This window comes from Heteronotia binoei, chromosome 12 (assembly GCF_032191835.1).
Source record: "Heteronotia binoei isolate CCM8104 ecotype False Entrance Well chromosome 12, APGP_CSIRO_Hbin_v1, whole genome shotgun sequence".
NCBI classification, from domain to species: domain Eukaryota; kingdom Metazoa; phylum Chordata; class Lepidosauria; order Squamata; family Gekkonidae; genus Heteronotia; species Heteronotia binoei.
The window spans coordinates 9,942,741-9,969,578 of record NC_083234.1 but is presented as its reverse complement, the minus strand read 5'-3'; the positions used below and the strand labels follow the sequence as shown (position 1 = coordinate 9,969,578).

General features: G+C 52.3%; 1 protein-coding gene across 2 annotated transcripts; it reads left to right on the top strand.

Moving 5' to 3' along the window:
* Window positions 1-1,276: 1,276 nt before the first annotated feature.
* Window positions 1,277-26,707, top strand: THY1 (Thy-1 cell surface antigen). 2 transcript variants are annotated; one of them, XM_060250787.1, is made up of 4 exons: window positions 1,277-1,695; window positions 18,218-18,301; window positions 21,428-21,766; window positions 26,369-26,707. In XM_060250787.1, the coding sequence occupies exons 2-4, from the start codon at window positions 18,265-18,267 to the stop codon at window positions 26,479-26,481; spliced, it is 489 nt and encodes a 162-aa protein (XP_060106770.1). In that variant the 5' UTR covers window positions 1,277-1,695; window positions 18,218-18,264; the 3' UTR covers window positions 26,482-26,707. The 2 variants fall into 2 exon arrangements, with proteins under 2 accessions (XP_060106770.1, XP_060106769.1); XM_060250786.1 differs by lacking the exon at window positions 1,277-1,695 and having other exon boundaries at window positions 18,217-18,301.
* Window positions 26,708-26,838: the final 131 nt, after the last annotated feature.

The following is a 26,838-nucleotide window of genomic DNA, read 5'->3' as shown; positions in this document are numbered from 1 at the left end:
AGGACTAGGATGGGAGATCCACCCAGAAATCCAGGGGGGATATGCAAGAGAGCCAGTTGGGTGTTGTGGCTGAGTGCTGGGAGAACCGGGTTTGATTCCCCACTCCTCCACTTGCACCTGCTGGAATGGCCTTGGGTCAGCCACAGCTCTCTTATCTGGGAGAACCAGGTTTGATTCCCCACTCCTTCACTTGCAGCTGCTGGAATGGGTCAGCCAGAGCTCTCTTATCTGGGAGAACCGGGTTTGATTCCCCACTCCTCCACTTGCAGCTGTTGGAATGGCCTTGGGTCAGCCAGAGCTCTCTTATCTGGGAGAACCGGGTTTGATTCCCCACTCCTCCACTTGCAGCTGCTGGAATGGCCTTGGGTCAGCCATAGCTCTCTTATCTGGGAAAACCGGGTTTGATTCCCCACTCCTCCACTTGCAGCTGCTGGAACGGCCTTGGGTCAGCCAGAACTCTCTTATCTGGGAGAACCGGGTTTGATTCCCCACTCCTCCATTTACACCTGCTGGAATGGCCTTGGACCAGCCAAAGCTCTCTTATCTGGGAGAACCGGGTTTGATTCCCCACTCCTCCACTTGCAGCTGTTGGAATGGCCTTGGGTCAGCCAGAGCTCTCTTATCTGGGAGAACCGGGTTTGATTCCCCACTCCTCCACTTGCAGCTGCAGGAATGCTCTGGCAGAGATTGTCCTCGAAAGGGCAGCTTCTGGGACAGCCCTCTCAGCCCCACCCACCTCACAGGGCATCTGTTGCAGGGGAGGAAGATAAAGGAGATTGTGAGCCTCTGAGATTCGGAGCGGAGGGCGGGATATAAAGCCAATATCCTCTTCTTCCTCTACAAGGGACAGGCAACAAACCCCCTCTGTTCGCAGCGTGCCTGGGAGTCACCACAAATCAGCTGCGACTTGACTGACCGCGCTGCCATCTAAAGCGCGCTGCACTCCAGCACTGGCTGCCTTCATCTCCCCCCGCCTCCCCGGAAACGCCAGGGATTGAACCTGGGGCCTCTGATGCGCATCCAGTCTTGCGGTGTTGCTGCCAGCCGTCCCTCCGGCCCTGGATTTATCTCCCCAATGCAGAAAAGCCAGAGCGCTGCATATGGGACTAATTCTTAAAGATGCGGGACCGAGCTCTGCCCCCAGCAGCCCTAACAGGCCCTCCTGTTTCTGCAAAACATCCCCCTCCCCAAAAAAGGCTTCACGCGGCTAGGTCTGCGCATGCGCCAAGGCTGGGGAAAGGGGCGCTCTAAAGCGCAAAGGTAGCCAATGGAATGTGGGCGTCGTTCCTTGCAGAATTACAGGCCTGGTGCATTCCCCTCTTTCTCCAACTTGAACCCACCTACCCACCCCCCCGCGTTTCCTGCGGCTGGCTCCTGCGCACCACGACGCCTCCCCACCCCTTCCTAATTCAAAGTGCCCCCTCCCCATTTTGCAAGGGCTCCCAAGGCGCGCGCCAAAGGAAGAGAGGAGGACGTTTGCACGCCCCCTTCCCCCCTCCAAAGAAAGGGGGAGGCGCCTCCTAAACTGCGGCACCGCCGGCCCTGCAGAAGCGCCGGCTTCTACCGCAGGGGGTGGGCCCGACGGGCGGAGCCTCGCCTTTCCCCGCCCCGCCGCCCAGCAGCAGCAGCAGCCTCGTGCCAGTAGCCGCCGGCCGTAGCAGACGAGAGGAGCGGGCGGCTCGTCGAGGCTCACAGGTAACTGGAAGCCTCGCGGCGAGGGAGGGGGGGGCGGCGGAGGGGAGATGTTGGTGCATTGGCGGGACTTTGCAGCGCAAAGCAGGAGAAAGGCGACGGGGGGGCGGCTGGTTGGAGGCTGCGGGCAAGGGGGTGCAAAGGAAAGGGGCCGCCGTCGAATGCGGGCGGGGGAAGTCGGGGTGGGGCGGGCTGCGGTTCGGTCCGGGCAATGCACGCCGTGGAGGGCGGGCGCGTTGCTGGGCTTTGTGGAGCCCTTTGGCAGCCGTCGAGGTGGAGAAGCTCGGCCCCGCAGCAGGGACGTCGAAGGGAGGCGGCTGGGGCGCTTCCATCACCACCACCCGCGCCGAGGCCAGTTGCAAAGGCCGCTGGAGGACGGCCGGCTGCTGCGCCCCCTGGCTGGCCCGTTAGACGGCTGTCGCGGAGGCGACCCCTTCGTCTGGGCAGCGGTTGCTGCAGTGGAGCCCGGGGCGCTGCCAAGCAGCCAACGAACCGGCCCTCGCCTGGCAACTCGCCCGATGGTCCAAGCGCACCATCGAAGCTGGACGGGGCGGGCGAGGCTGCGGGTTCTTGCAGGCGGCCTCGCCGGAGGCTCTAGTGGCGCGGCTGGGTTGCGGCGGCGCTGCAGTCCGAGCTGGTTGCGGCGGGGTGGAGTAGGCTGCAGGGCAGACTTTTTAGAAACGCCCCCGCCGCCGCCGCCCTTTCAGCCATGCCCCGTTGCGCCTGATCGTGCGTAATTGCGCATAGACGAGCGCGAAATCCGACGGCTCCAGAGGAGAGGGGGCGCCCCCCCCCTCGTTCTCTGAAAAGCCGTTTCCGTCGCGCCCCCTCCCCCACAAATGCTCTGGGGTTAATCGAGGGTAGACGACGGTTGGCGTCATTGTTATTTGGCAGTAAAGACTCCCCTCCCACCGTACTTTTTTGGATGCATTTTCCCTTTTTGGGAAACGGGGCACGGAAAGGGAAAGTTAACGCAATCTCTCCTTTCATCATCGTGAGAACCTCCATTCTGACGCGCCTCCCCCTCCCCTCTTAGGGTTGAATAAAACATGGGGAATGGCAGGCCCAGAATTCCAACATCATGCAGATGTGTGTGTGTGGGGGGGGGGAAATACTCTCTGGCCATGCTCAGGGGAGCTGTTCTGCTTGATAAGACGAGAGCCCTGTTGCGTAGCCTGACCCTAATGAAGTGAAGTCTCAGGTTTACATTGATGCAGATATGAGAGAGAGAAAGGGGGAGGGTAGAGGTCGGTCCTAGAAAGGGAACCTGCCAATCAAGGCCTCCTTCATTCTTCCAGTTCTTATCCTGTTACCACCAATGTGCTTTGCGCAGTTTGAGTCCCGTGAGGCGGGTCGGGATTGAAGAACAACTGGCTTAATTTGAACTCAGGTTCATCTCCCCAGTCCTTGATTCGTTCCAAGAACTGCACCATGTTGGGTCACGGTATTTGAAGAAAAAATGAGGCTCTAGAACTGCAAGATTCTTGGTTGTTTTGCTCCTCTCCTCTGGGGTGAGGATGGGGCCTTCTGGCTTTTCCAAAGCCTCCCTCCTGAATTTTCCATCCTCTTCCCCTTCTCTCATAGATGACTCATCCTAGTTTTGTTTTCCACTTTCGAGGCGGGGGGGGAGGGGTGGCGGTGAGGGGGAGCAGGACAGCCAAAAGGGAAGAAAAGAGCACTGATAGCCGCAAAAATGGCACACCCAATCCCCCACAGACAGAGTTGGGGACGTGATCCAAAAGTAGGGCTTATGCAGCATGGGGAATATATTAGAGAGCCAGTTTGGTGTAGTGGTGAAGTGTGCGGACTCTTATCTGGGAGAACCGGGTTTGATTCCCCACTCCTCCACTTGCAGCTGCTGGAATGGCCTTGGGTCAGCCATAGCTCCAGCAGAGGTTGTCCTTGAAAGGGCAGCTGCTCTCAGCCCTACCCATCTCACAGGGCGTCTGTTGTGGGGCGGGGGGAAGATAAAGGAGACTGTGAGCCACTCTTGAGTCTCTGAGATTCGGAGTGAAAGGCGGGATATAAATCCAATGTCTTCTTACCTTTTTCATATTATTTTATAGAATCCCTGTAGGGTAAAATTCTGCACCTGCAAAATTGGCTTGTCAAGGGAAAGGTTTGCACAGGATTGCCAACTTCACAGCTAGCCTTCTGTGCCTGTGCTTTAAACAGCACTATGTTGCATGTACCTGAGCAAAGTGGTGGTGTTTCGCTTCCTTTATGAGCCTTTTGCTGATTTTTGCAGACCCAGCAGCCACTAAATGTGTAAGAGCGTGCCATGCTGGGTTTTTTGTGGTCAGTTGGCAGCCTGGCTTTTCTGGCTAGCTAGTGTTTTGGCACAAATTCAAACATTTGACTCTCTCCCCCCCCCCCCCCCACCCCAGCATTACGGAACAATGCAGCCCTGACACAGATGTTTTGGAAGGGCACCTTCTAACTGGCTGTCTTCGTTCATGCTTTGAAGGTTGACCTACATAAGCCACGAGGAAATCTACAATCAGAACTTCTCTTTTAATCCCACTCTTCCACACACACACTATTTTCCAAATCTAACTCCCTTTCTTCCATTTGTCCTATGGCGTACAGCAGGAGAGGGAACTTCAGTCTAGAACGTGAAGTAAGAACAAAGAATCTCTGGTCATGTGCAGAGTGCCCCAAGCCTATTTCCGAACATATGCAATTAAGGCCAAGGACAGGTTCCAAGGATGCATTGACGCCTTTTCTTTTCAGCATTCCCAGTACAGGTCTATTTTTTTTTTCATTGTCTCTGTTCTGTCTTGTCCTTGGGAAATCCTTGGGTCTGGCCTCGAACCTGCCGGCATCCTTCTGAATTTTCCCTGCGGCTGCACTTCTGCTGCCGACAGAAGCTCTTTTCCCCAGACAGAAGGCTCTGTGCCCTTGGAAGAAATGAAGCAACCGAGAATCTCACCTCCGTCTGGGTGAACCCAGGAGAGGGAGGGAGGTGGCCGTCACATGACCCCATCGTGCCTTTGTTCCTGGTTCACCCGCTGATAGAGTGTAGTGGTTAGAGAATCCAACAAGGATCTGGGAGACCCAGGTTAGAATCCCCACTGCCGTTGGAAGCTTGCTTGGTGTCCTTGAGCCAGTCACGGGTTCAGCCTTACCTACCTCGCAGGGGCATCGTGAGAATAAAATGAAGAAAAGGGGAATGATGCAAACCGCTTGGAGAGAAAGGTGGGGTGTAAATAAAGTAAATAAATAAAATTACCCCCACCACCACTTTCGTTCCCCTCCCCGGCTTTAAAGGGATAAAGGGCTCTCTTCCCAGATTATTTAAATGTTGTTTCTGGGCTTTGCTCTTTTGTCTTTTTTTTTTAAAATCTTTCTTGTTTTTTGAGTTTGGTAGATGAAAAATCCAATTCCTCCGGCTCTTGTCACCACATCCGTTTCTTTCTCAAGGGACTGTTTATTTAATAGTGGCGGGGGGGCTCCAGGGGTGGGATTCTAGCAGGAGCTCCTTTGCATATTAGGCCACACCCCCTGGTGTAGCCAATGCTCCAAGAGCTTACAAGGCTCTTTTTTGTAAGCTCTTGGAGGATTGGCTATATCAGGGGGTGTGGCCTAAAATGCAAAGGAGCTCCTGCTAGAATCCCACCCCTGGGTTTAACATTGAAAAGGGTCTCCCTCCTTTTGGGGGGCAGGAAATAGGGTCGGTCGCATTTGGCAAACGCCATGAGAGTTGTTGGAACGAAATGTGCATGCTCACAAAAGTTGTATCTGTTGTGGCGGGGGGAGGGGATTGGTCAGAAAAATGAGATACCAATATAATGCACTATAATGGCCAGCTTGTCCTTGGATGTGTATGACCATCTTGGTAACCTGGTCTGCTTAAGCGATGGAAAACAGATTTGAGGAGCAGCTATCCAGGAGAAGGAAGAGGTTGATAGCAGGGAGTTTATGCTAGGATTGCTAAACAGTTACCGCACATTTTGCAGGAAAGCTTTGGTGAGAAACCATCCACATTCACCCATCCAGTACCTCCATTTCATGTGAAGTTGACCTCTACTAAGACCCTCAGTCCATCAAAGTTAGTATTGTCTGCTCAGACAGGCAGCAGCTGAGGTCTTTTCCTTTTCAGAGAGCCGGTTTGGTGTAGTGGTGAAGTGCATGGACTCTTATCTGGGAGAACGGGGTTTGATTCCCCACTTCTCCACTTGCAGCTGCTGGAATGGCCTTGGGTCAGCCATATCTCTCGCAGGAGTTGTCCTTGAAAGGGTGGCTGCTGTAAGAGCTCTGTCAGCCCCACCCACCTCACAGGGTGCCTGTTGTGGGGGGAGAAGGTAAAGCAGATGGTAAGCCTCTCTGATTCAGAGAGAAGGGCGGGGTATAAATCTGCAGTCATCCTTTTCTTATCACTGACTGCCAGATCCCTTTAACTGGAGATACTGGGGATAGAAACTGGGACCTTCTGCATGCCAAACAGAGGCTCTTCCACTGGGTCTTGGCCCCTTCCTGATTTCAAGGCTTTTGGAATACATCCCAATCAGTGGTAACTTACCACTGTACATACCAGGGGTGGCCAAAACTCAGCTCACGAGCCACATGTGGCTCTCACACATATTGTGTGGCTCTCAAAGCCCCCACTTCTGATTTGGACAGCTTGAAGAAGGCATCTAAAGTCCTTTTAGATCACTTCACCAAGCCAGTGGACAGCATTTAAAGTTGCTTTCTTTCCACCTCTTCCTTCCTTCCCTCCTTCCTTCGAGTTGAAAGGTAGTTTGCAGTGGTTAAGTGTGCGGATTCTTATCTGGGAGAACCGGATTTGATTCCCCACTCCTCCACTTGCACCTGCTGGAATGACCTTGGGTCAGCCGTAGCTCTTGTAGGTGTCCTTGAAAGGGCAGCTGCTATGAGAATCCTCTCAGTCCCACCCACCTCACAGGGTGTCTGTTGTGGGGGGGGAGAAGATATAGGAGATTGTGAGCCACTCTGAGTGGAGGGTGGGATATAAATCCAATTAAAAAAACCCTTTCCCTATGGCTGGTGCGTGGGAGAGAAGGGTGGGGTATAAATCTAGTTTACTTCTTCTTCCTATCTTTTGGCTCTCAAACATCTGACATTTATTCTGCGTGGCTCTTATGTTAAGCAAGTTTGGCCATCCCTGGTATATACTGATTATTATAGTGGCTTGTCTTCTGAAGAGATCAGGGTGACATATGACACTTTTTACCTCCCCTTCTCTTGTGTTTTGGATCACAGCGAGAGAACACAATTGGTCCAGGATCACCCAGAAAACTTCAAGGCTGAGTGAGGGTTTGTGCCCAGATCTTCCCAATCCAACAGGAACCCCTGTGCCACCTTGGATGCTATGAAGAAATGCATTTATTTTTTGGAGGTTTGAAATGAACAAAACCTTCACTCTGAATTTTAGAGTCCCCCCCCCCCCTCTGGGCAGAAGACATGCAGGAAGGGGTGAAGTCAGTTCAGCTTTCCAGATTTACCTTAGCCTACCTTTGTACAAATGCGAAGTTTGGATAATGGGATGGTTAAGCTCCCCCCCCCCCTTCAAGCAGGGAACAGAGACTTTGGGGAGGAAATTCTGGAGACTTCAGGAAAGGCTTCTCTGAGCTGGTCAGTGGGTGGGGAAGAAAGAGGTGATAAAACTCAGAGGAACCATGAGAAAGCACTCTTTTGTGCTGAGTCCATCAGGACAAAATTCTTAGCAGAGGTCTGGAGGAGGTGGCCATTAACCATGTACTTGCCCGGAGAGCTAGAGAAGGTTTCAAGGTAAAGGCAGCTCTGTAGAGATTTGTAACATTCTAAGCTAAGGAGCCTGTCCTATGTTTTAACATCTGATAGGGCATGTCTACGGAGAGGGACCAAGAAATTGCATTTTAACCCTTTATCTCGAGCCCCTTACTCAGTCCGGTGCTGCGCTAAAAGTATGCTTGTGAACGTTTTCTTTTAAATAAATAATTTGGAACTTTGGATGCTGGTAAGTGGTTCTCTGTACCGCATAGATCTCCACTGCCTGAAGGGAGAGGCCATGGGGAAGGAAGGCAGTTGGCAAGTGGCTATTCCTGCAGGGTACACAAGGCAGTAAACTGAGGGCCAGTTTGGTGTAGTGGTTAAGCGCGCGGACTCTTATCGGGGAGAACCGGGTTTGATTCCCCACTCCTCCACTTGCACCTGCTGGAAGGGCCTTGGGTCAGCCACAGCTCTGGCAGAGCTGTCCTTGAAAGGGCAGCTGCTGTGAGAGCCCTCTCAGCCCCACCCACCTCACAGGGTGTCTGTTGTGGGGGAGGAAGATAAAGGAGATTGTGAGCCGCTCTGAGACTGAGTGGAGAGAGGGATATAAATCCAATTAAAAAACCCCTTTTCCTATAGCTGGTGCGTGGGAGTAGGCCCAGTAGGCAGCTCCCTAGGGTGCCACTTGGGTGCATCTCCCCGCATACAGCGGGTGTCCTCCTTGGAGCCTGCCTCCCCCAATGGAAAGCAGGCTCCATGGAGCGTAGATGCTGCCTGGTTGGTTTTGCATTCCCCAGGTCTGTTACAGACCTGGGAAATGCGAAAGCGGACGGCGCCTGCGCAGCGTGCTCCTTGGAGCCTGGCAGGGATAAATTAACCAACTGTAAAAGCTGAAGAAGAGCCAATTACAATTTCTAAAAACTGGCTCCTGTTGAAGTTGTCTGCTGCCACTCATCCTTCCTGCTCTACTTTAACTGAGCCAGGGGGTGGGAGCCGTAGCTCAGTGGGAGAGCATCTTTCTTGCACGCACAAGGTCTTGTCCCTGGCGGCTCCAGCTAAAAGGATCAGGTAGAAATGGTCACGTGAAGGTCTTGTCCCTCGCACCTCCAGCTAAATGATCAAGTAGAAATGGTCACGTGAAGGTCTTGTCCCTCGCACCTCCAGCTAAAAGGATCAAGTAGAAATGGTCACGTGAAGGTCTTGTCCCTCGCACCTCCAGCTAAAAGGATCAAGTAGAAATGGTCATGTGAAGGTCTTGTCCCTTGCGCCTCCAGCTAAAAGGATCAAGTAGAAATGGTCACATGAAGGTCTTGTCCCTCGCACCTCCAGCTAAAAGGATCAAGTAGAAATGGTCATGTGAAGGTCTTGTCCCTCGCACCTCCAGCTAAAAGGATCAAGTAGAAATGGTCAGGTGAAGGTCTTGTCCCTCGCACCTCCAGCTAAATGATCAAGTAGAAATGGTCACGTGAAGGTCTTGTCCCTCGCACCTCCAGCTAAATGATCAAGTAGAAATGGTCACGTGAAGGTCTTGTCCCTCGCACCTCCAGCTAAATGATCAAGTAGAAATGGTCACGTGAAGGTCTTGTCCCTCGCACCTCCAGCTAAATGATCAAGTAGAAATGGTCACGTGAAGGTCTTGTCCCTCGCACCTCCAGCTAAATGAACAAGTAGAAATGGTCACGTGAAGGTCTTGTCCCTCGCACCTCCATCAAGTAGAAATGGTCACGTGAAGTGCTTACCCTGGCCCCTCCAGCTAAAAGGACTGGGTAGTAATCTCACAATTTTTTAAAAAAATTAAAATTTAAAATAAAAAGCCCTTTAAATTAAAAATAGTTTCAAGTTTCTTCATTTCTCCTTCAATTCTCTGTTTTTTACATTTCTGGTGGGGGCGCTAGTGGACAGTTCTCCTAGGGCACCAAGAAGCCTTGCACCGGCCCTGACTATCCCCATGGTGGTGGCCAGATGCTGGGCAGTGGGAGACACTGAGGGCAAGGCCTCCGAGCTTGGAAGGGAAGCTGAGAGTGTTGATCCTCCCAGTGGGCAATTCCATACAAAGGTCAGGTGGTGGTAAGTGGTTACCCATGAGAGAAAAAGAAGCCTCTCCGGGTATTGGGAAAACCTTAGAGCAGGGGTGTCAAACAGGCAGTTCGGGGGCTGGATCAGGCCCCCGAGCAACCGGCTGTCATCTGCTTCCTTCTCCCTCTCTCTTGCTTCCTTCTGCATCACAGCCTGCTTTGCAAGGTTTGCTCAGTTGCACAGGAGCTACAGAGCAAACCCTCTCTTTTCTCCGTTGGCTGAGGCTCCTTCCCCTCCTGGTCCCCTGGTGGGGGGGAGGGGAACAGCCAGAGCTTCCTTTGCCCAGTTCCCTGGATCCCATGGGAGAAATACAAAAAAAGCATCTTTAAGATCACTGAATGCTAACGTTTTAAGCATGTTTTAATTTTTTTTTTAAATTGTGTCCTTTACAAACATTTATATCTCTGCTACCTAATGTTAAATAGGTATGCACATGGCCTAGCCCAACATGACTCGACCCAACCCAACATAACCCGGCCCAACAAGCACTCATTTATGTCAGATCCGGCCCTCGTAACAAATGATTTCGACACCCCTGCCTTAAAAGGCAGGCTGGAACAGGGCCTGCGGGCCTATTCTGCCATAGATGCATTACCATAGTTATTTAAGAACATAAGAGAAGCCATGTTGGATCAGGCCAATGGCCCATCCAGTCCAACACTCTATGTCACATAAGAACATAAGAGAAGCCATGTTGGATCAGGCCAATGGCCCATCCAGTCCAACACTCTGTGCCACATAAGAGAAGCCCTGTTGGATCAGGCCAATGGCCCATCCAGTCCAACACTCTGAGTCACATAAGAACATAAGAGAAGCCATGTTGGATCAGGCCAATGGCCCCTCCAGTCCAACACTCTGTGCCACATAAGAGAAGCCATGTTGGATCAGGCCAATGGCCCATCCAGTCCAACACTCTGTGCCACATAGGAGAAGCCCTGTTGGATCAGGCCAATGGCCCATCCAGTCCAACACTCTGAGTCACATAAGAACATAAGAGAAGCCATGTTGGATCAGGCCAATGGCCCATCCAGTCCAACACTCTGTGCCACATAAGAGAAGCCCTGTTGGATCAGGCCAATGGCCCATCCAGTCCAACACTCTGTGTCACATAAGAACATAAGAGAAGCCATGTTGGATCAGGCCAATGGCCCATCCAGTCCAACACTCTGAGTCACATAAGAACATAAGAGAAGCCATGTTGGATCAGGCCAATGGCCCATCCAGTCCAACACTCTGTGCCACATAAGAACATAAGAGAAGCCATGTTGGATCAGGCCAATGGCCCATCCAGTCCAACACTGAGTCACATAAGAACATAAGAGAAGCCATGTTGGATCAGGCCTATGGCCCATCCAGTCCAACATTCTGTGTCACATAAGAGAAGCCCTGTTGGATCAGGCCAGTGGCCCATCCAGTCCTACACTCTGTGTCACACAGTGGCCAAAACCCCCCAAGTCCATCAGTGGGGCTAGAAGCCCTCCCACTGCGCCCCCCCCCCCCAAGCACCCAGAATACAGAGCATCACTGCCCCAGAGAGTTCCAATAATAAGTTGTGGCTATCAGCCACTGATGGACCTCTGTTCCGTATGCTTATCCATTCCCCTCTTGAAGCTGCCCATGCTTGTAGCCGCCGCCACCTCCTGTGGCAGTGAATTCCACATGTCAATCACCCTTTGGGTGAAGAAGGACTTCCTTTTATCAGTTCTAACCCGACTGCTCAGCAATTTCATCAAATGCCCACGAGTTCTTGTATTGTGAGAAACGAGAAAAGTACTTCTTTCTCTACTTTCTCCATCCCATGCATAATCTTGTAATCCTCTATCATGTCACCCTGCAGTCGACATTTCTCCAAGCTAAACAGCCCGAAATGTTTTAACCTTTCTTCATAGGGAAAGTGTTCCAACCCTTTAATCATTCTAGTTGCCCTTTTCTGCACTTTTCCCCAATGCTATAATATCTTTTTGAAGTGTGGTGACCAGAATTGTACCTCAGAAAGTGCAGCAAATTACCAAAAAAAACCCTGTGGACAATGACGAAGAAATATATCAAAACTCAACCACGTTCTAACAAGTATATTTAGAAATAATTATTCCCTAATACAAAATAATGTGTAGTCACAAAGTCTAAATGGGAAGTTTACAATGCAGGGAGAGTATCAAAATTTAAAACATATAAGCACGTAAGTGTACGACTTCAAGCGCTTAAGACGATTTTGCTCGCCGCCATGTCAGTTTTGCCCCCTATTATCACGATCTGAGTTCGATCCCAGTGGAAGCTGGTTCAGGTAGCCGGCTCCAGGTTGACTCAGCCTTCCATCCTTCCGAGGTCGGTAAAATGAGTCCCCAGCTTGCTGGGGGGAAAGCGTAGATGACTGGGGAAGGCAACGGCAAACCACCCCGTAAAAAGTCTTGCCGTGAAAACGTGAAAGCAACGTCGCCCCAGAGTCGGAAACGACTGGTGCTTGCACAGGGCACTCCCTTTACCTTTTTATATTATCGCCATGGTGGAACAATATCACAGAACAAGGTCTTTCGCCATGAATCCAGAAGTGTCAGTATCCAAGAGCAGAGTACAGATGGAATCTTTCTTCTCCTAGCTGCAGACGCACCTGTTCCCTGCAAGCGGAAGGTGCCATGCCACCTGCCTGGGCATCGAGGTCTTGCCTGCGTCAGTCTCACGGGACTGGGCAGACACAACCAGTTTTGAGGCCGTTTGGTGCAAGAAGCTCTCAGGTTGCGCTGGACCGCAGGCAGCTGCCAAGCCAGAAGGGATGCGGCTCAGTCTCTCGTGCCATTCGGAACACCATGGCCCCTTATAGGACAGGAGCAAACCAAAGGGTTTGCTTCATAGTAGCAAAATTGGCACTTACGCTCCGTTCATCCGCCTCAGTGATACAAAAGAAGAGCCAGTTTGGTGGAGGGGTTACCTGGGAGAACCAGGTGCGATTCCCCACTCCTCCACTTGCAGCTGCTGGAATAGCCTTGGGTCAGCCAGAGCTCTTGTAGGAGTTGTACTTGAAAGGGCAGCTGCTGCGAGAGCTCTCTCAGCCCCACCCACCTCACAGGGTGTCTGTTGTGGGGGCAGAAGATAGAGGAGATTGTAAGCCGCTCCGAGTCTCTGATTCAGAGAGAAGGGCAGGGTATAGATCTGCAGTCTTCTTCTTGAATGCAGGGTATGTGTTTTAAACTAGCTAGGTCGGAGAACACATTCCGCTATTTAAATTCATTTATTCCTGGCGTTTTTATCCCATGGAGCTCACGACGACGTATATGGGACATTCCCGCCCTCGAGGCAACCCTTTATAGTAGTTTAAGGTGAGTCAGGTCGATGAGTAAAGCCACCTACCGAGCAGCACAGCCCGAGGAGGGATTTGAATTTGGTTCTTCTCCGTCACGGCCCATCCCTAGCCACTGCAGCGCACTAGCTCTGTAGATAGGACAGTAACTTTTGCAAGAACTGTCAGAAGAATCCCTCTGGGTCGCAGTCGTCCTCTGCAGCTAAATGCTGGTTACGCCAAGCCAGTAGGAGGCGGCAGATCCCACCTTGGATTGGGGCCTGGGTTCGAATCCCTGCTGTGCCATGAAGCTCACCGTGTGACCCTAGGCTGGTCTCAAGTAGGGATGGAAAGGGCTGTCAGGTCACAGGAGACTTAGCAGCAACCCCGTGGGGTTTTCAAGCCAAGAGGCATTCAGAGGTGGATGGCCATTGCCTGCCTCTGCCCAGCAAACTGGACTTCCTTGGTGGTCTCCAAATACTAACCAGGGCTGACCCCGCTTAGCTCCCAAGATCAGATGACAACTGCAGATTTATACCCCGCCCTTCTCTCTGAATCAGAGTCTCAGAGTGGCTTACAATCTCCTGTATCTTCTCCCCCCACAAGAGACATCCTGTGAGGTGGGTGGGGCTGGAGAGGGCTCTCACAGCAGCTGCCCTTTCAAGGACAACTCCTGCGATAGCTATGGCTAACCCAAGGCCATTCCAGCAGCTGCAAGTGGAGGAGTGGGGAATCAAACCTGGTTCTCCCAGATAAGAGAGCTCTGGCTGACCCAAGGCCATTCCAGCAGCTGCAAGTGGAGGAGTGGGGAATCAAACCCAGTTCTCCCAGATAAGAGTCCGCACACTTAACCACTACACCAAACTGGCTCTCACAAGGACAGCTCTGCCAGAGCTATGGCTGACCCAAGGCCATTCCAGCAGGTGCAAGTGGAGGAGTGGGACTCAAACCCGGTTCTCCCAGATAAGAGTCCGCGCACTTAACCACTACACCAAACTGGCTCTCACAAGGACAACCTCTGCCAGAGCTATGGCTGACCCGAGGCCATTCCAGCAGCTGCAAGTGGAGGAGTGGGGAATCAAACCCAGTTCTCCCAGATAAGAGTCCGCACACTTAACCACTACACCAAACTGGCTCTCACAAGGACAACCTCTGCCAGAGCTATGGCTGACCCAAGGCCATTCCAGCAGGTGCAAGTGGAGGAGTGGGACTCAAACCCGGTTCTCCCAGATAAGAGTCCGCGCACTTAACCACTACACCAAACTGGCTCTCAGAAGGACAGCTCTGCCACAGCTATGGCTGACCCAAGGCCATTTCAGCAGCTGTAAGTGGAGGAGTGGGGAATCAAACCTGGTTCTCCCAGACAGGAGTCTGCGCACTTAACCACTACACCAAACTGGCTCTCTTAGAGATCAGGCTAGCCTGGGCCATCCAGGACAGGGCGGTCTCGAGAGAGAGAGTTATTTAAGTTGTCCTGACTTTCTTGAAGGGCAAGTGTGAGATACAAAGGGACCGAATAGGTTTCCTGTGCTTGATAGAAGCTCAGTCTCCAGTGCCAGGTAACCCTTTTGCCCTTCCCAAGTCTTGGCTCCCTTGCTGAAGTGACAGAGCTCTGTGCTGCTCTGCTGACTGGCATTCCTTATTCCAACACTCAGGACAATGGAGTCCCCAGGACTTAACAGAGATACTGGGTTCTTATCTCACTACACGTGCTAAGTTACTCAGTACTCACTTATACCCAGAATTGAACTTAGTTGGTCTTGGAGGTGAAATGGGACTCAAACTTTTAGTTTTCAGATAACCCACTTTTGTCTGATGGGAAACTAGAGTTGCCAACTCTGCCTGGGGAAATACCTGGAGATTTTGGGGAAGATGGGGTTTGGAGAGGGGAGGGACCTCAGCAGAGTATGCTGCCAGAGAGTCCACCCCCTAAGCAGCCGTTTTCTCCAAGGTTACGGATCATAATCTGGAAATCAACTGTCATGGTGGGCGAACTCCAGGCCCCGCCTGAGAGTTGGCAACTACTTATCACACCCATGTGTTTTGCTGCAGTGCCCCCCTCTGTTCCTATACTTGCCCTATCAGGGTAACTTGATCTCTGCTTAGCTCAGGGGTCCCCAACTTTATTGAGCCTGTGGGCCCCTTTCAATTCTGGCACTGTGTGGTGGGCACAGCCACAAAATGGCGGCTGCAGGAGGAGGAGCCAGCCATAAAATGGCTGCCACTGCTTATCTTTAGTCATACAGTGAAGATCCTTGTGCTGAGGTGGCAGCGCTTTTAAAAACCTGCCAATCGTACTAAGGAACCTGGCTGGGTAAAAGCACTTGGCCCAGTGTGGGATGCCAACCTCCAGGTGGGGCCTGGGGATCCCCTGGAATTACATCTTCTCTCCAGACTACAGAGATCGGTTTCCCTGGAGAAAACGGATGCTTTTGAGGGTGGGCTCCTTGGCGTTGGACCCCACTTGCAGTCTCTTGTTTCGTTAGGCTTGATCCCCATATCTCCAGGAGTTTCCCAGCCTGGATCTGGTGACCTTGACACTCGATTCCCTGCCGGTGGCCTGAGGAGGCCTGGCAATCCTAGGCCCCTCCCACTTCCTAAAGGCTACTAGGCAGACACCAGGAAAGGTCTTGGAGGGCGCCATGTTGCCCATGAGATCTGACCCCTGGCTTAGCTCCTGCAAAGAACCAGAACCGGGTGGGAATCGGGGCAGATGCAGAAACTCACTGGCTCTTTGTAGACCATGTAAATGCAAATGCAGTTTGGGGCTGTATCCACAGAAGTCTGCTGTCCAGATCATGTGATGCGATGGTATCCCTTGACTCTGCTCTGGGAAGACCTCCCCTGGAATCTTGGGTTCATTTGGGGCACCGCATTTTAAGAAGGTGCTAGACAAGCTGGAACGGGTTCAGAGGAGGGCAACGAAGATGGTAAGGGGTCTGGAGACCGTGTCCTATGAGGAAAAGCTGGAGGAGCTGGGGATGTTCAGCCTGGAGAGGAGATGGCTGAGAGGTGATAGGATCACCATCTTCAAGTCCTTGAAGGGCTGTCCTCTAGAGGAGGGGGTGGAATTGTTTTCTGTGGCCCCAGAAGGTAGGGCCAGAACCAATGGGTTGAAATTAAATCAAAAGAGTTTCCAGCTCAACATTAGGAAGAACTTCCTTACGGTTAGAGCGATTCCTTAGTGGAACCGGCTTCCTCGGGAGGTGGTGGGCTCTCCTTCCTTGGAGGTTTTGAAACAGAGGCTAGATGGCCATCTGACAGCAATGAGGATCCTGTGAATTTAGGGGGAGGAGTTTGTGAGTTTCCTGCATTGTGCAGGGGGTTGGACTAGAGGTCCCGTCCGACTCTATGATTCTATGATCTTTCCCAATCCAGCACTTCTTGTCAAGCCCAGTTGACTCGCAGTGACAAGGCCGTGGGGCAAAATGGTCTCCTGTTGATAGCCAGGAAGGTGTAGCGGTCAGAGTCTCGGAGTGGGGACTGAGAGGCCTGAGTCCGAATCTCTCTTTTGCCAACGAAAGCTTTCTGGGTGACCTCGGGCCGGTCCCGCTCTTTCAGCCTCGCTGGATTGTTGTGCGAATAATACGGTGGAGAATGGTGTAAGCTGTTGTGGGTTTCCGTGGGGGGAAATGCCTTTCATCAGTAGTGGCCAGTAGTAGTCCCTGAGACACTTTTCAGGCAGAGATCTATAGTAAGAAAACCCTTGCCGGATTGGGTTGAGCCTGCACACGTAGTAGCGTTCGGTGTCCAACAAGACAACCTGCTGTTCAGAGCTCAGGAGCAGAGCTCTTTTCCTGACTGGTGAGCAAGCCTCTCTTGGCTTATGGCCTTCCTTTATATCCTGCCTTTCTCTCCAGTGGGACCCTGAAGCAGCTGCCATTGTTATCACCTCCATTTTATCTCCACCACAGCCCTGGGAGGTAGGTTAGGCAGAGTGTGACTGATCCAAGGTCAGCCAGTTTCCATAGCAGAGCAGAGATTTCAGTCAATGATTCTCTGACCGGTGTTCCCTCTAAGCCACGGGTGGCCGAACTGTGGCTTCGGGATCCACATGCGGCTCTTTCACACATACTGTGTGGCTGTCGAAGGCCTCCGCTACCTCATTGGCTGCCTTGGAGAAGGCATTTAAAGTTAACGTTGCTTTTTCCCCACCTCTCCCTTCTTCCGTCTATTTGCTTTCTTTCCACCTTTCTTTCCTTTCTGCCTCGCGGCTCTCCAAACATCTGACATTCACATCTTGCGGCTCTCAAACATCCAACATTTATTCTGTGTGACTCACGTTAAGCAAGTTCGGCCACCCCTGCTCTAAGCTGAGTTAGTGTGAACTAGCTCATGGCTTTTTAGGCTACGGCTCAGAAATTTTTGTGCATATGTGTGTGTGTGTGTATATATGTTATATATATATACGGTATATAATTTTTTTTTGGGGGGGGGGCACTGTGTGACACAAAGTGTTGGATTGGATGGGCCATTGGCCTGATCCAACATGGCTTCTTATGTTCTTCTTTGACACAGAGTGTAGGACTGGATGGGCCATTGGCCTGATCCAACAGGGCTTCTCTTATGTTCTTATGTGGCACAGAGTGTTGGACTGGATGGGCCACTGGCCTGATCCAACATGGCTTCTCTTATGTTCTTCTGTGACACAGAGTGTTGGACTGGATGGGCTGTTGGCCTGATCCAACATGGCTTCTCTTATGTTCTTATGTGACACAGAGTGTGGGACTGGATGGGCCGTTGGCCTGATCCAACATGGCTTCTCTTATGTTCTTCTGTGACACAGAGTGTGGGACTGGATGGGCTGTTGGCCTGATCCAACATGGCTTCTCTTATGTTCTTATGTGACACAGAGTGTTGGACTGGATGGGCTGTTGGCCTGATCCAACATGGCTTCTCTTATGTTCTTATGTGACACAGAGTGTGGGACTGGATGGGCCGTTGGCCTGATCCAACATGGCTTCTTATGTTCTTCTTTGACACAGAGTGTAGGACTGGATGTGCCGTTGGCCTGATCCAACATGGCTTCTCTTATGTTCTTCTGTGACACAGAGTGTTGGACTGGATGGGCCGTTAGCCTGATCCAACATGGCTTCTCTTATGTTCTTATTTTTGCCTCAGCTGAGGAAGAATGGCCCCGAAGCAAACTCATTGATGCAGTAACTCACAGTTTTAATGCCAGTAGCTCATGGGGTACAATTTTTGCTCACAAGACTCCACAGGTTAGAGAGAGCATTGCTGACCACTGCCCTACGCTGTCTCTCGTCCCTGTTGCGTACCTTTGATGCTGAGGAGTGTATGGAAACCGGAAGGGGCCATTAGTGTAGCTGTTGCGCTTGGCGTCATTGGGGAATGCCCAGTCCCAGGGTGTGAATAAGACAATGGGCATTTCCTGGTTGCATTCCTGTTGCTTTGGACCGTTAGCCTCCTCTCAACTGACCAGGCGCTGCTTTTCTCTCCTAGGTTTCTTCCACCCCAGTGCTGTGTTCCAAGCCACAGAGGAAGACAAGATGAAGTTCACTATTGGCATTGCTGTCCTGGTAACAGGTAAAGGGCACTGCCTGAGGGGTGGGGCTGCCATCTAGTGGCTGTCCGAGGCATCTGCATGCCCCAAGTTAGCTGTTGCAGAATGCTAGAAAATATCCGGTGGCTGATAATGGCTCACAATTTTGCAGACTTTTAAATCCTTTGGCATGGGAATGCTGCCAGTTTGGGGTAGGGGTGAAGTGTGCGGACTCTTATCAGGGAGAACCGGGTTTGATTCCCCCACTCCTCCACTTGCAGCTGTTGGAATGGCCTTGGGTCAGCCAGAGCTCTCTTATTTGGGTGAACCGGGTTTGATTCCCCACTCCTCCACTTGCAGCTGCTGGAATGGCCTTGGGTCAGCCAGAGCTCTCTTATCTGGGAGAACCGGGTTTGATTCCCCACTCCTCCACTTGCAGCTGCTGGAATGGCCTTGGGTGAGCCATGGCTCTCTTATCTGGGAGAACCGGGTTTGATTCCCCAATCCTCCACTTGCAGCTGGCCTTGGGACAACCATAGCTCTCTTATCTGGGAGAACCGGGTTTGATTCCCCAATCCTCCACTTGCAGCTGCTGGAATGGCCTTGGGTGAGCCATGGCTCTCTTATCTGGGAGAACCGGGTTTGATTCCCCACTCCTCCACTTGCAGCTGCTGGAATGGCCTTGGGTCAGCCATGGCTCTCTTATCTGGGAGAACCGGGTTTGATTCCCCCCTCCTCCACTTGCAGCTGCTGGAATGGCCTTGGGATAGCCATGGCTCTCTTATCTGGGAGAACCGGGTTTGATTCCCCACTCCTCCTCTTGCACCTGCTGGAATGGCCTTGGGTCAGCCATAGCTCTTGCAGGAGTTGTCCTTGAAAGGGCAGCTTCTGGGAGAGCTCTCTCAGCCCCACCCACCCCACAGGGTGTCTGTTGTGGGGGAGGAAGGTAAAGGAGATTGTGAGCCACTCATCCTGAGATTCGGAGTGGAGGGCGGGGTATAAATCCAATGTTTTCTTCTTCTTGCTGGGACGGGCATTTGTATAAGGAGGGGGCCTTACGGGAGCTGCAAGAGAGCACAACTTACCATGCTCCACTTTGCACTGGTGCCCTTTGTGGGATTTTTTTATCTCCCCCCACCCCCCCCACCAAATCTCTGAGGCAGAAATTTTAACAGGTGAACTTTCTCACTTCGTGGAACTGAAGCAACCAAAGACGCTTCACCTACATTTCCGCATATGGGACAGATGTTAGGCGAGGGGTGGTTTTGCTTGTTTCAGAGGCTGCCGCCCTGTTCCTTTCAAGCGGTTCGCGTTTCTTCGAAGCAAAAGAACTCCCCCGGGGGGACATAACGTGTCGTTTGGCCTGTCAGCGGCCGATGAGGCTCCCCGTTCCTTGAGACCGCCGCTGCCGTGCGTCGGCCGGTTTCAAATTTGCCCTTTCTGGGCAAACTTATTGAGAGGGCAGTGGCGAGACAGTTACAGACCTTCCTGGATGACGCTTCCATCCTTGACCCACTTCAGTCCGGCTTTCGCCCGGGCCATGGGACGGAGACGGTGTTGGTTGCCCTGGTAGATGACCTTCAATGGCATCTGGATCGGGGTGGCTCGGCAGTGCTGATGTTGTTGGACCTATCGGCAGCGTTCGATACGGTCGACCATCGGCTACTAACTGACCGCCTTGCCGACGCGGGGATTCAGGGGTTAGCCTTACAGTGGCTTTCTTCTTTCCTCGATGGTCGGGGACAAAGGGTCGCGATTGGGGGGGAGCTATCCCGGAGGCACCCTCTTGACTGTGGTGTGCCCCAAGGGGCGGTTCTCTCCCCGATGTTATTCAACATCTATATGCGACCCCTTGCCCAGATTGCCCGAAGGTATGGGCCTATATGGCCTGGGACCTGCCTACCTGAAGGACCGTCTCTCCCCACATGTTCCCCAGAGAGTACTGAGGTCGGGAACTCAAAACCTTCTCGCTATCCCCGGGCCAAAAGAAGCCCGCCTTAAGTTTTCTAGGGACAGGGCCTTCTCGGTTACGGCCCCTATATGGTGGAACCAGCTACCGGAGGAGGTGAGGGCCCTGCGGGACCTTACTCAGTTCCGCAGGGCCTGTAAGACAACCCTCTTCTGGTTAGCTTACACTTAACTGGTACCGGAACTAATGTAGCTTATCAGACTCTTGCTATTTATATTGTTATAAGGTTCGATGTTTTAAGGTTTTAAACGTTTTGATTGTTTTAATTGTTTATATATTTAAACGTTAATCTAACTTATGTCTTATTTTCTGTTGTGAGCCGCCCTGAGCCACTTTTGTGGGAAGGGCGGGATACAAATCATAAATAAATAAATACCGTATATACTCGAGTATAAGCCGAGTTTTTCTGCCCAAATTTTGGGCAGAAAAACCCCCTCCTCGGCTTATACTCGAGTCACTATTCTATCCGGCCTGCCATACACCTGCATATTTTATTGATTACGGTAATCAGCCTCCTGCCCGGCTATAATAATGATTACCCCAGTGGCGTAGGGAGGGGGGGGCGGGGGGAGCGGATTGCCCCAGGTCTGGGGGGCCCCCGCATTGCCAAGGGGGGGGTCCCTCCCCTCCCCGGCAGGGCTCCGGAGCGTCGCGCATACCTTCCGGCCAGTCCCAGCTCGGGGCGGGGGAAGCGGCGTCCGACCCTCGCCTGCTCGAGGCTTCTCCTGCTGCTCCATGTGCCGCGGGCAGCAGCAGGAAGCAGAAGGCGGCGGCGGGCAGCAGGAGGAGGAGGAGGAGGCGGCGGCGTTGTGCGCCCAGTGGCCACATCCCCGCGCTCGGCAGCAGCGCCCCGGAGCTCTCCGGCCCCCTCAACTTCCAGGCGCCGATGACTCAGCCGCTCCTGGCCCCGGTTTGCAAAGTGTGCGCGAGGCAGGCTGCGGGGGCGGAGGGATGTGGGGAAGGCCGCGCGCCGCTCGGCGTCTTAAGGCAGGGAAGCCCCTCCCTTCCCCCTCCCCTCCGCCACACACATAGGGGGAGTAATATAGGCTTATACTCGAGTCAATAAGTTTTCCCAGATTTTTGGGGTAAAATTAGAAGCCTCGGCTTATATTCGGGTCGGCTTATACTCGAGTATATACGGTAAATAAATGTCTAGGCCCCTTCAGTGGTGGTGACGATGTGACCGTCTTGCCTTCCTCAGTCCTTCAATTTGCTCAGTGCCAGAAGATCCGGACGCTGACAGCCTGCATAAAAGACCAGAACTTGCGCTTGGACTGTGAGTACGACAATAAGACTGACAACCCCCTGAGTTACGAATTCCGCATGACCAAGGACTCCAGGGCCATGCGCATCGTCGCCAGCAACTTCGGCGTGCCGGAAACCGCCTTCAGGAGCCGCGCCAACGTCACCCTCAAGAGGAACCTCCTGCACCTCAACGTCTACGGCTTCACCGCTGCCGACGAAGGCATCTACGTGTGCCAGCTGAAGATCACCAATGACCTAACAGGCGAACAGACCAGGAATGTCACTGTCGTCAAAGGTGAGGCAGGCCTTCAGAAATCATCCAGGCCTGATTCGCTGTCCTTGGCGCTGTCATCGGGGATGGAAAGAGCCATTCGGGGGTGGTGTGCCGTTGCCTGCCTCTGCGTTGGCGACCCTGGGCGCCCTTGATGGTCTCCTCTCCAAATGCTAACCAGGACCAACCCTACTTAGCTTCCACATCAGAAGAGATCAGGCCAGCCTTGGCCCTTCAGGTCAAGGCAAGAGATGAACTGAGGCGGTGTGCCATTGCCTGCCTCTGCAGAGCAACCCTGATCTTCCTTGGTGGTCTCCCCTCCAAAAAACTAACAGGGCTGACTCTGCTTAGCTTCTGAGATCTGATGAAATCAGGCTAGCCTGAACCATCTTGGTCAAGGCAAGAGATGAACTGAGGTGGTTGGCCATTGCCTGCCTCCACATAGCAACCCTTGTCTTCCTTGGTGGTCTCCCCTCCAAAAACTAACCAGGACCAACCCTACATAGCTTCCAAGATCAGAAGAGATCAGGCCAGCCTTGGCCCTCCAGGTCAAGGCAAGAGATGAACTGAGGTGGTTTGCCATTGCCTACCTCTGCAGAGCAACCCTGGTCTTCCTTGGTGCTCTCCCCTCCAAAAAACTAACAGGGCTGACTCTGCTTAGCTTCTGAGATCTGATGATATCAGGTGAGCTTAAGGCATCCAGGTCAATGCAAGAGATGAACTGAGGCGGTGTGCCATAGCCTGCTTCTGCATAACAACCGTGGACTTCCTTGGTGGTCTCTCCTCCAGAAACTAACCAAGGCTGACCCTGCTTAGCTTCTGAGATTTGATGAAATCAGGTGAGCTTAAGGCATCCAGATCAAGGCAAGAGATGAACTGAGGTGGTTGGCCATTGCCTGCCTCCGCATAGCAACCCTGGTCTTCCTTGGTGGTCTCCCCTCCAAAAACTAACCAGGGCTGACCCTGCTTAACTTCTGAGATCTGATGAAATCAGGCTAGCCTGAACCATCTAGGTCAAGGCAAGAGACGAACAGGTGGAATGTCATGGCCTGCCTCTGCAGAGCAACCCTTGTCTTCCTTGGTGGTCTCCCATCCAAATACTAACCAGGACCAACCCTACATAGCTTCCAAGATCAGAAGAGATCAGGCTAGCCTTGGCCCTCCAGGTCAAGGCAAGAGATGAACAGAGGCGGTTTGCCATTGCCTGCCTCTGCAGAGCAACCCTGGTCTTCCTTGGTGGTCTCTCCTCCAGAAATTAAACAGGGCTTACCCTGCTTAACTTCTGAGATCTGATGAAATCAGGCTAGCCTGAACCATCTAGGTCAAGGCAAGAGACGAACAGGTGGTATGTCATGGTCTGCCTCTGCAGAGCAACCCTGGTCTTCCTTGGTGGTCTCCCCTCCAAAAACTAACCAGGACCAACCCTACTTAGCTTCCAAGATCAGAAGAGATCAGGCCAGCCTTGGCCCTTCAGGTCAAGGCAAGAGATGAACTGAGGTGGTTTGCCATTGCCTACCTCTGCAGAGCAACCCTGGTCTTCCTTGGTGGTCTCTCCTCCAGAAATTAAACAGGGCTGACCCCGCTTGGCTTCTGAGATTTGGTAATATCAGGCTAGCCTGAACCATCCAGGTCAGGCTTAGCTTCCAAGATCTGACAGAAATCAGGCTCGCACGCTATCCTTCAAAAGGTAATCCCCTGTGCAAGCACCAGTCGTTCCTGACTCTGGGGTGACGGTGACGTTTTTTACAGGGCGGTTTGCCCTTGCCTCCCCCTGTCATCTACACTTCCCCCCCCCACCTCAGCAAGCTGGGGACTTGTTTTGCTGACCCCGGAAGGATGGAAGGCTGAGACAACCTTGAGCCGGCTACTTGAACCCAGCTTCCGCCGGGATCGAACTCAGGTTGCGAGCAGAGAGTTTGGACTGCAGCTTCACCACTCTGCGCCATGGGGCTTCTGTGCTATCATTAGACACTAGAAAAAGCCCCCCCCCCCCAAAAGTGAAGGTAGTCTCCTGTGTGAGCACCAGTTGTTTCCAAGTCAGTTTGGTGTAGTGGTTAAGTGCACGGACTCTTATCTGGGAGAACCGGGTTTGATTCCCCACTCCTCCACTTGCACCTGCTAGCATGGCCTTGGGTCAGCCATAGCTCTGGCAGAGGTTGTCCTTGAAAGGGCAGCTGCTGGGAGAGCCCTCTCCAGCCCCACCCACCTCACAGGGTGTCTGTTGTGGGGGAGGAAGGTAAAGGAGATTATGAGCCGCTCTGAGACTCTTCGGAGTGGAGGGCGGGATATAAATCCAATATCTTCATCTACCTCACAGGGTGTCTGTTGTGGGGGAGGAAGGGAAAGGAGATTGTGAGCCGCTCTGAGACTCTTCGGAGTGGAGGGCGGGATATAAATCCCATATCTTCATCTACCTCACAGGGTGTCTGTTGTGGGGGAGGAAGGGAAAGGAGATTGTGAGCCGCTCTGAGACTCTTCGGAGTGGAGGGCGGGATATAAATCCAATATCTTCATCTACCTCACAGGGTGTCTGTTGTGGGGGAGGAAGGTAAAGGAGATTATGAGCCGCTCTGAGACTCTTCGGAGTGGAGGGCGGGATATAAATCCAGTATTTTCATCTACCTCACAGGGTGTCTGTTGTGGGGGAGGAAGGTAAAGAAGATTGTGAGCCGCTCTGAGACTCTTCGGAGTGGAGGGCAGGATATAAATCCAATATCTTCATCTACCTCACAGGGTGTCTGTTGTGGGGGAGGAAGGGAAAGGAGATTGTGAGCCGCTCTGAGACTCTTCGGAGTGGAGGGCAGGATATAAATCCAATATCTTCATCTACCTCACAGGGTGTCTGTTGTGGGGAGGAAGGGAAAGGAGATTGTGAGCCTCTCTGAGACTCTCCGGAGTGGAGGGTGGGATATAAATCCAATATCTTCTTCATCTTCTATCTTCAAGTCTGCGGTTAGGATCCCAGGTGGCGGCAGCTAGACAGGGCCTCTGCTGCTCTGTGGTGCCCCCTGAGGTCGATCCTGGCAATTGCTGGATTACTCCTGAGGAAGTCTTTGGGCATGATAAAATGAGCTGACATCTGGGTGCTCCTTGGGGATGGACCTATCGTGTAATGTTGCGGATGGACCCTTATTGTAATGTTGCAGAGTTGTACTTTACACTGTACGCAACAGATTTATGTGCAGGCCTCGGATTCAGTGGGAGCTCACCGGAGCGCAGCTCCTGAACCTTTCTGAGAGTTCCACCTCCTCCTTCCCACCTTGTCCATTGAATAGTAGGTGCAGCTGCATAACGCTCCCTGGATGAGCTCCACCGCCTGTTTTTCTACAAAATGGCCCCTGTTTATATGACTCCTAAATTTTTTACTGAACATTGTCGCCTGTATATCACAGTAGAACAAAGTCGGAGTCAAGTGTCACCTTTAAGACCAACAAAGTTTTATTCTGAACGCCAGCTTTCGTATGCAGGCACGCTTCTACGTACGAAAGCTTTTGTTCTGAATAAAACATTGTTGGTCTTAAAGGTGCCGCTTTACTCCGACTTTGTTCTGCTGCTTCAGAGCAACACGGCTGCCCGCTTGGATCGATGTAGCACAGCGTTTGCTTTTGGTATTGCCTTCAGAAATGAACTGTGATCCCATGTTGTTGGTTTTCCCCAACTGGAGGTTGGCAACCCTAATTAGGGGGCCTCTTGGTGCCCCCCGGGAAGGAGGCAACCCTCTTCTCGATCCCTGTCTACTTCTCTATCAAGGATAATGATGCTGAGTGCTGAGATTCTACAGCTAGTTTTGCCTAGCGATTTTCTTATAAGGCAGGGGTGTCAAACTCATTAGTTATGAGGGCTGGATCTGACATAAAGGAGGCCTTGTCGGGATGGGCCGAGCCATGTCGGGCTGGGCCTTGTATGTACCTATTTATGATTAGGTAGCAGAGATATAAATTTTATAAAGAACACAGACAAAAGCAAATATATATATTTTAAAAAAACTTAAAACATGCTTAAAACGTTAGCACTTATTGGTCTTAGAGATGCTTTCTTTGTATCTCTCCCATGGGATCCAGGGAACTGGGCAAAAGAAGCTCTGGCTCTTTCCTTCCTTCCCTGGGGGACAAGGAGGGGGAGGAGTCTCAGCCTATAGAAGGAAAAGAAGCTTGGCTCATTAGCTCTGCTGTGCAATTGAGAGAGCCTGGCAAAGCAAGCTCTCCCTCCCCGTCTCCTCCCCAAGGGAGGCACCTCAGCCAATGGAGAAAATGGAGGTTTTGCTCTGTAGCTCCTGTGCGATTGAGCAAGCCTTGCAAAGCAAGCTGTGATGCAGAAGGAAGCAAGAGAGAGGGAGAAGGAAGCAGATGCCAGCCAGTTGCTTGGGGGCCTGATAGGAGCCCTCCATGGGCCTGATTCGGCCCCCGAACTGCATGTTTGACACCTCTGTTATAGGTGAACAAAACCTTTGCCTGGCCAAACAGTAATGACAACCAGACTTTTTTTGGGGGGAGGGGGAGGATTGTTACAAATGCTTGAGCTTCAGCCGAGCCCCCTGGGCCCGATTACTTTCCTGCCACCAGCCTTTCCCTTCCTGAACTGACGGTCTCTCTTCTCTCCTTTCCCCCTCCTGTTGCTTCTCTGCAGACAAGCTAGTAAAATGTGCCGGCATCAGCCTTCTGATCCAGAACACTTCGTGGCTACTCCTCTTGCTCCTTTCGTTGCCTCTTCTCCAAGCCGTGGATTTCGTGTCCCTCTGAAGACTGAATGAGAAGCAAGCGAAACGGGGGTGGGGGTGAGAGGAGGGGGGGGCAGAGAGAGAGGAACCGGCTGAGAAGCACACAAACCGACACCCACCACCGGAGCGTGGCCCTTTCCCCGGGAAAGAGTCCGCCAAGAGGGACGATGGTTTGAAAACTTCCCTTCCCCCCGTTGTATCTCCATATTATCTCTGTGTATCTCTCTATATAGCCGCATAGCTTACAAGTGTGACTTGATTTTTGCGCTGACCACCGGTATTGCATCATCGCATACAAGCAATGCATTGCGGGAGGGGGGTGGCAGTTGAGGGGGGGGGGGTGTGCCATGCAAGCATGATGGCATTTTTTCCTGCTTTT

Coding starts and splice junctions, on each gene's coding strand:
- THY1 (XM_060250787.1), top strand. CDS start 18,265: ATGAAGTTCACTATTGGCATTGCTGTCCTGGTAACAG. Junction 18,302..21,427: donor CATTGCTGTCCTGGTAACAG/GTAAAGGGCACT, acceptor TGCCTTCCTCAG/TCCTTCAATTTGCTCAGTGC. Junction 21,767..26,368: donor GAATGTCACTGTCGTCAAAG/GTGAGGCAGGCC, acceptor GCTTCTCTGCAG/ACAAGCTAGTAAAATGTGCC.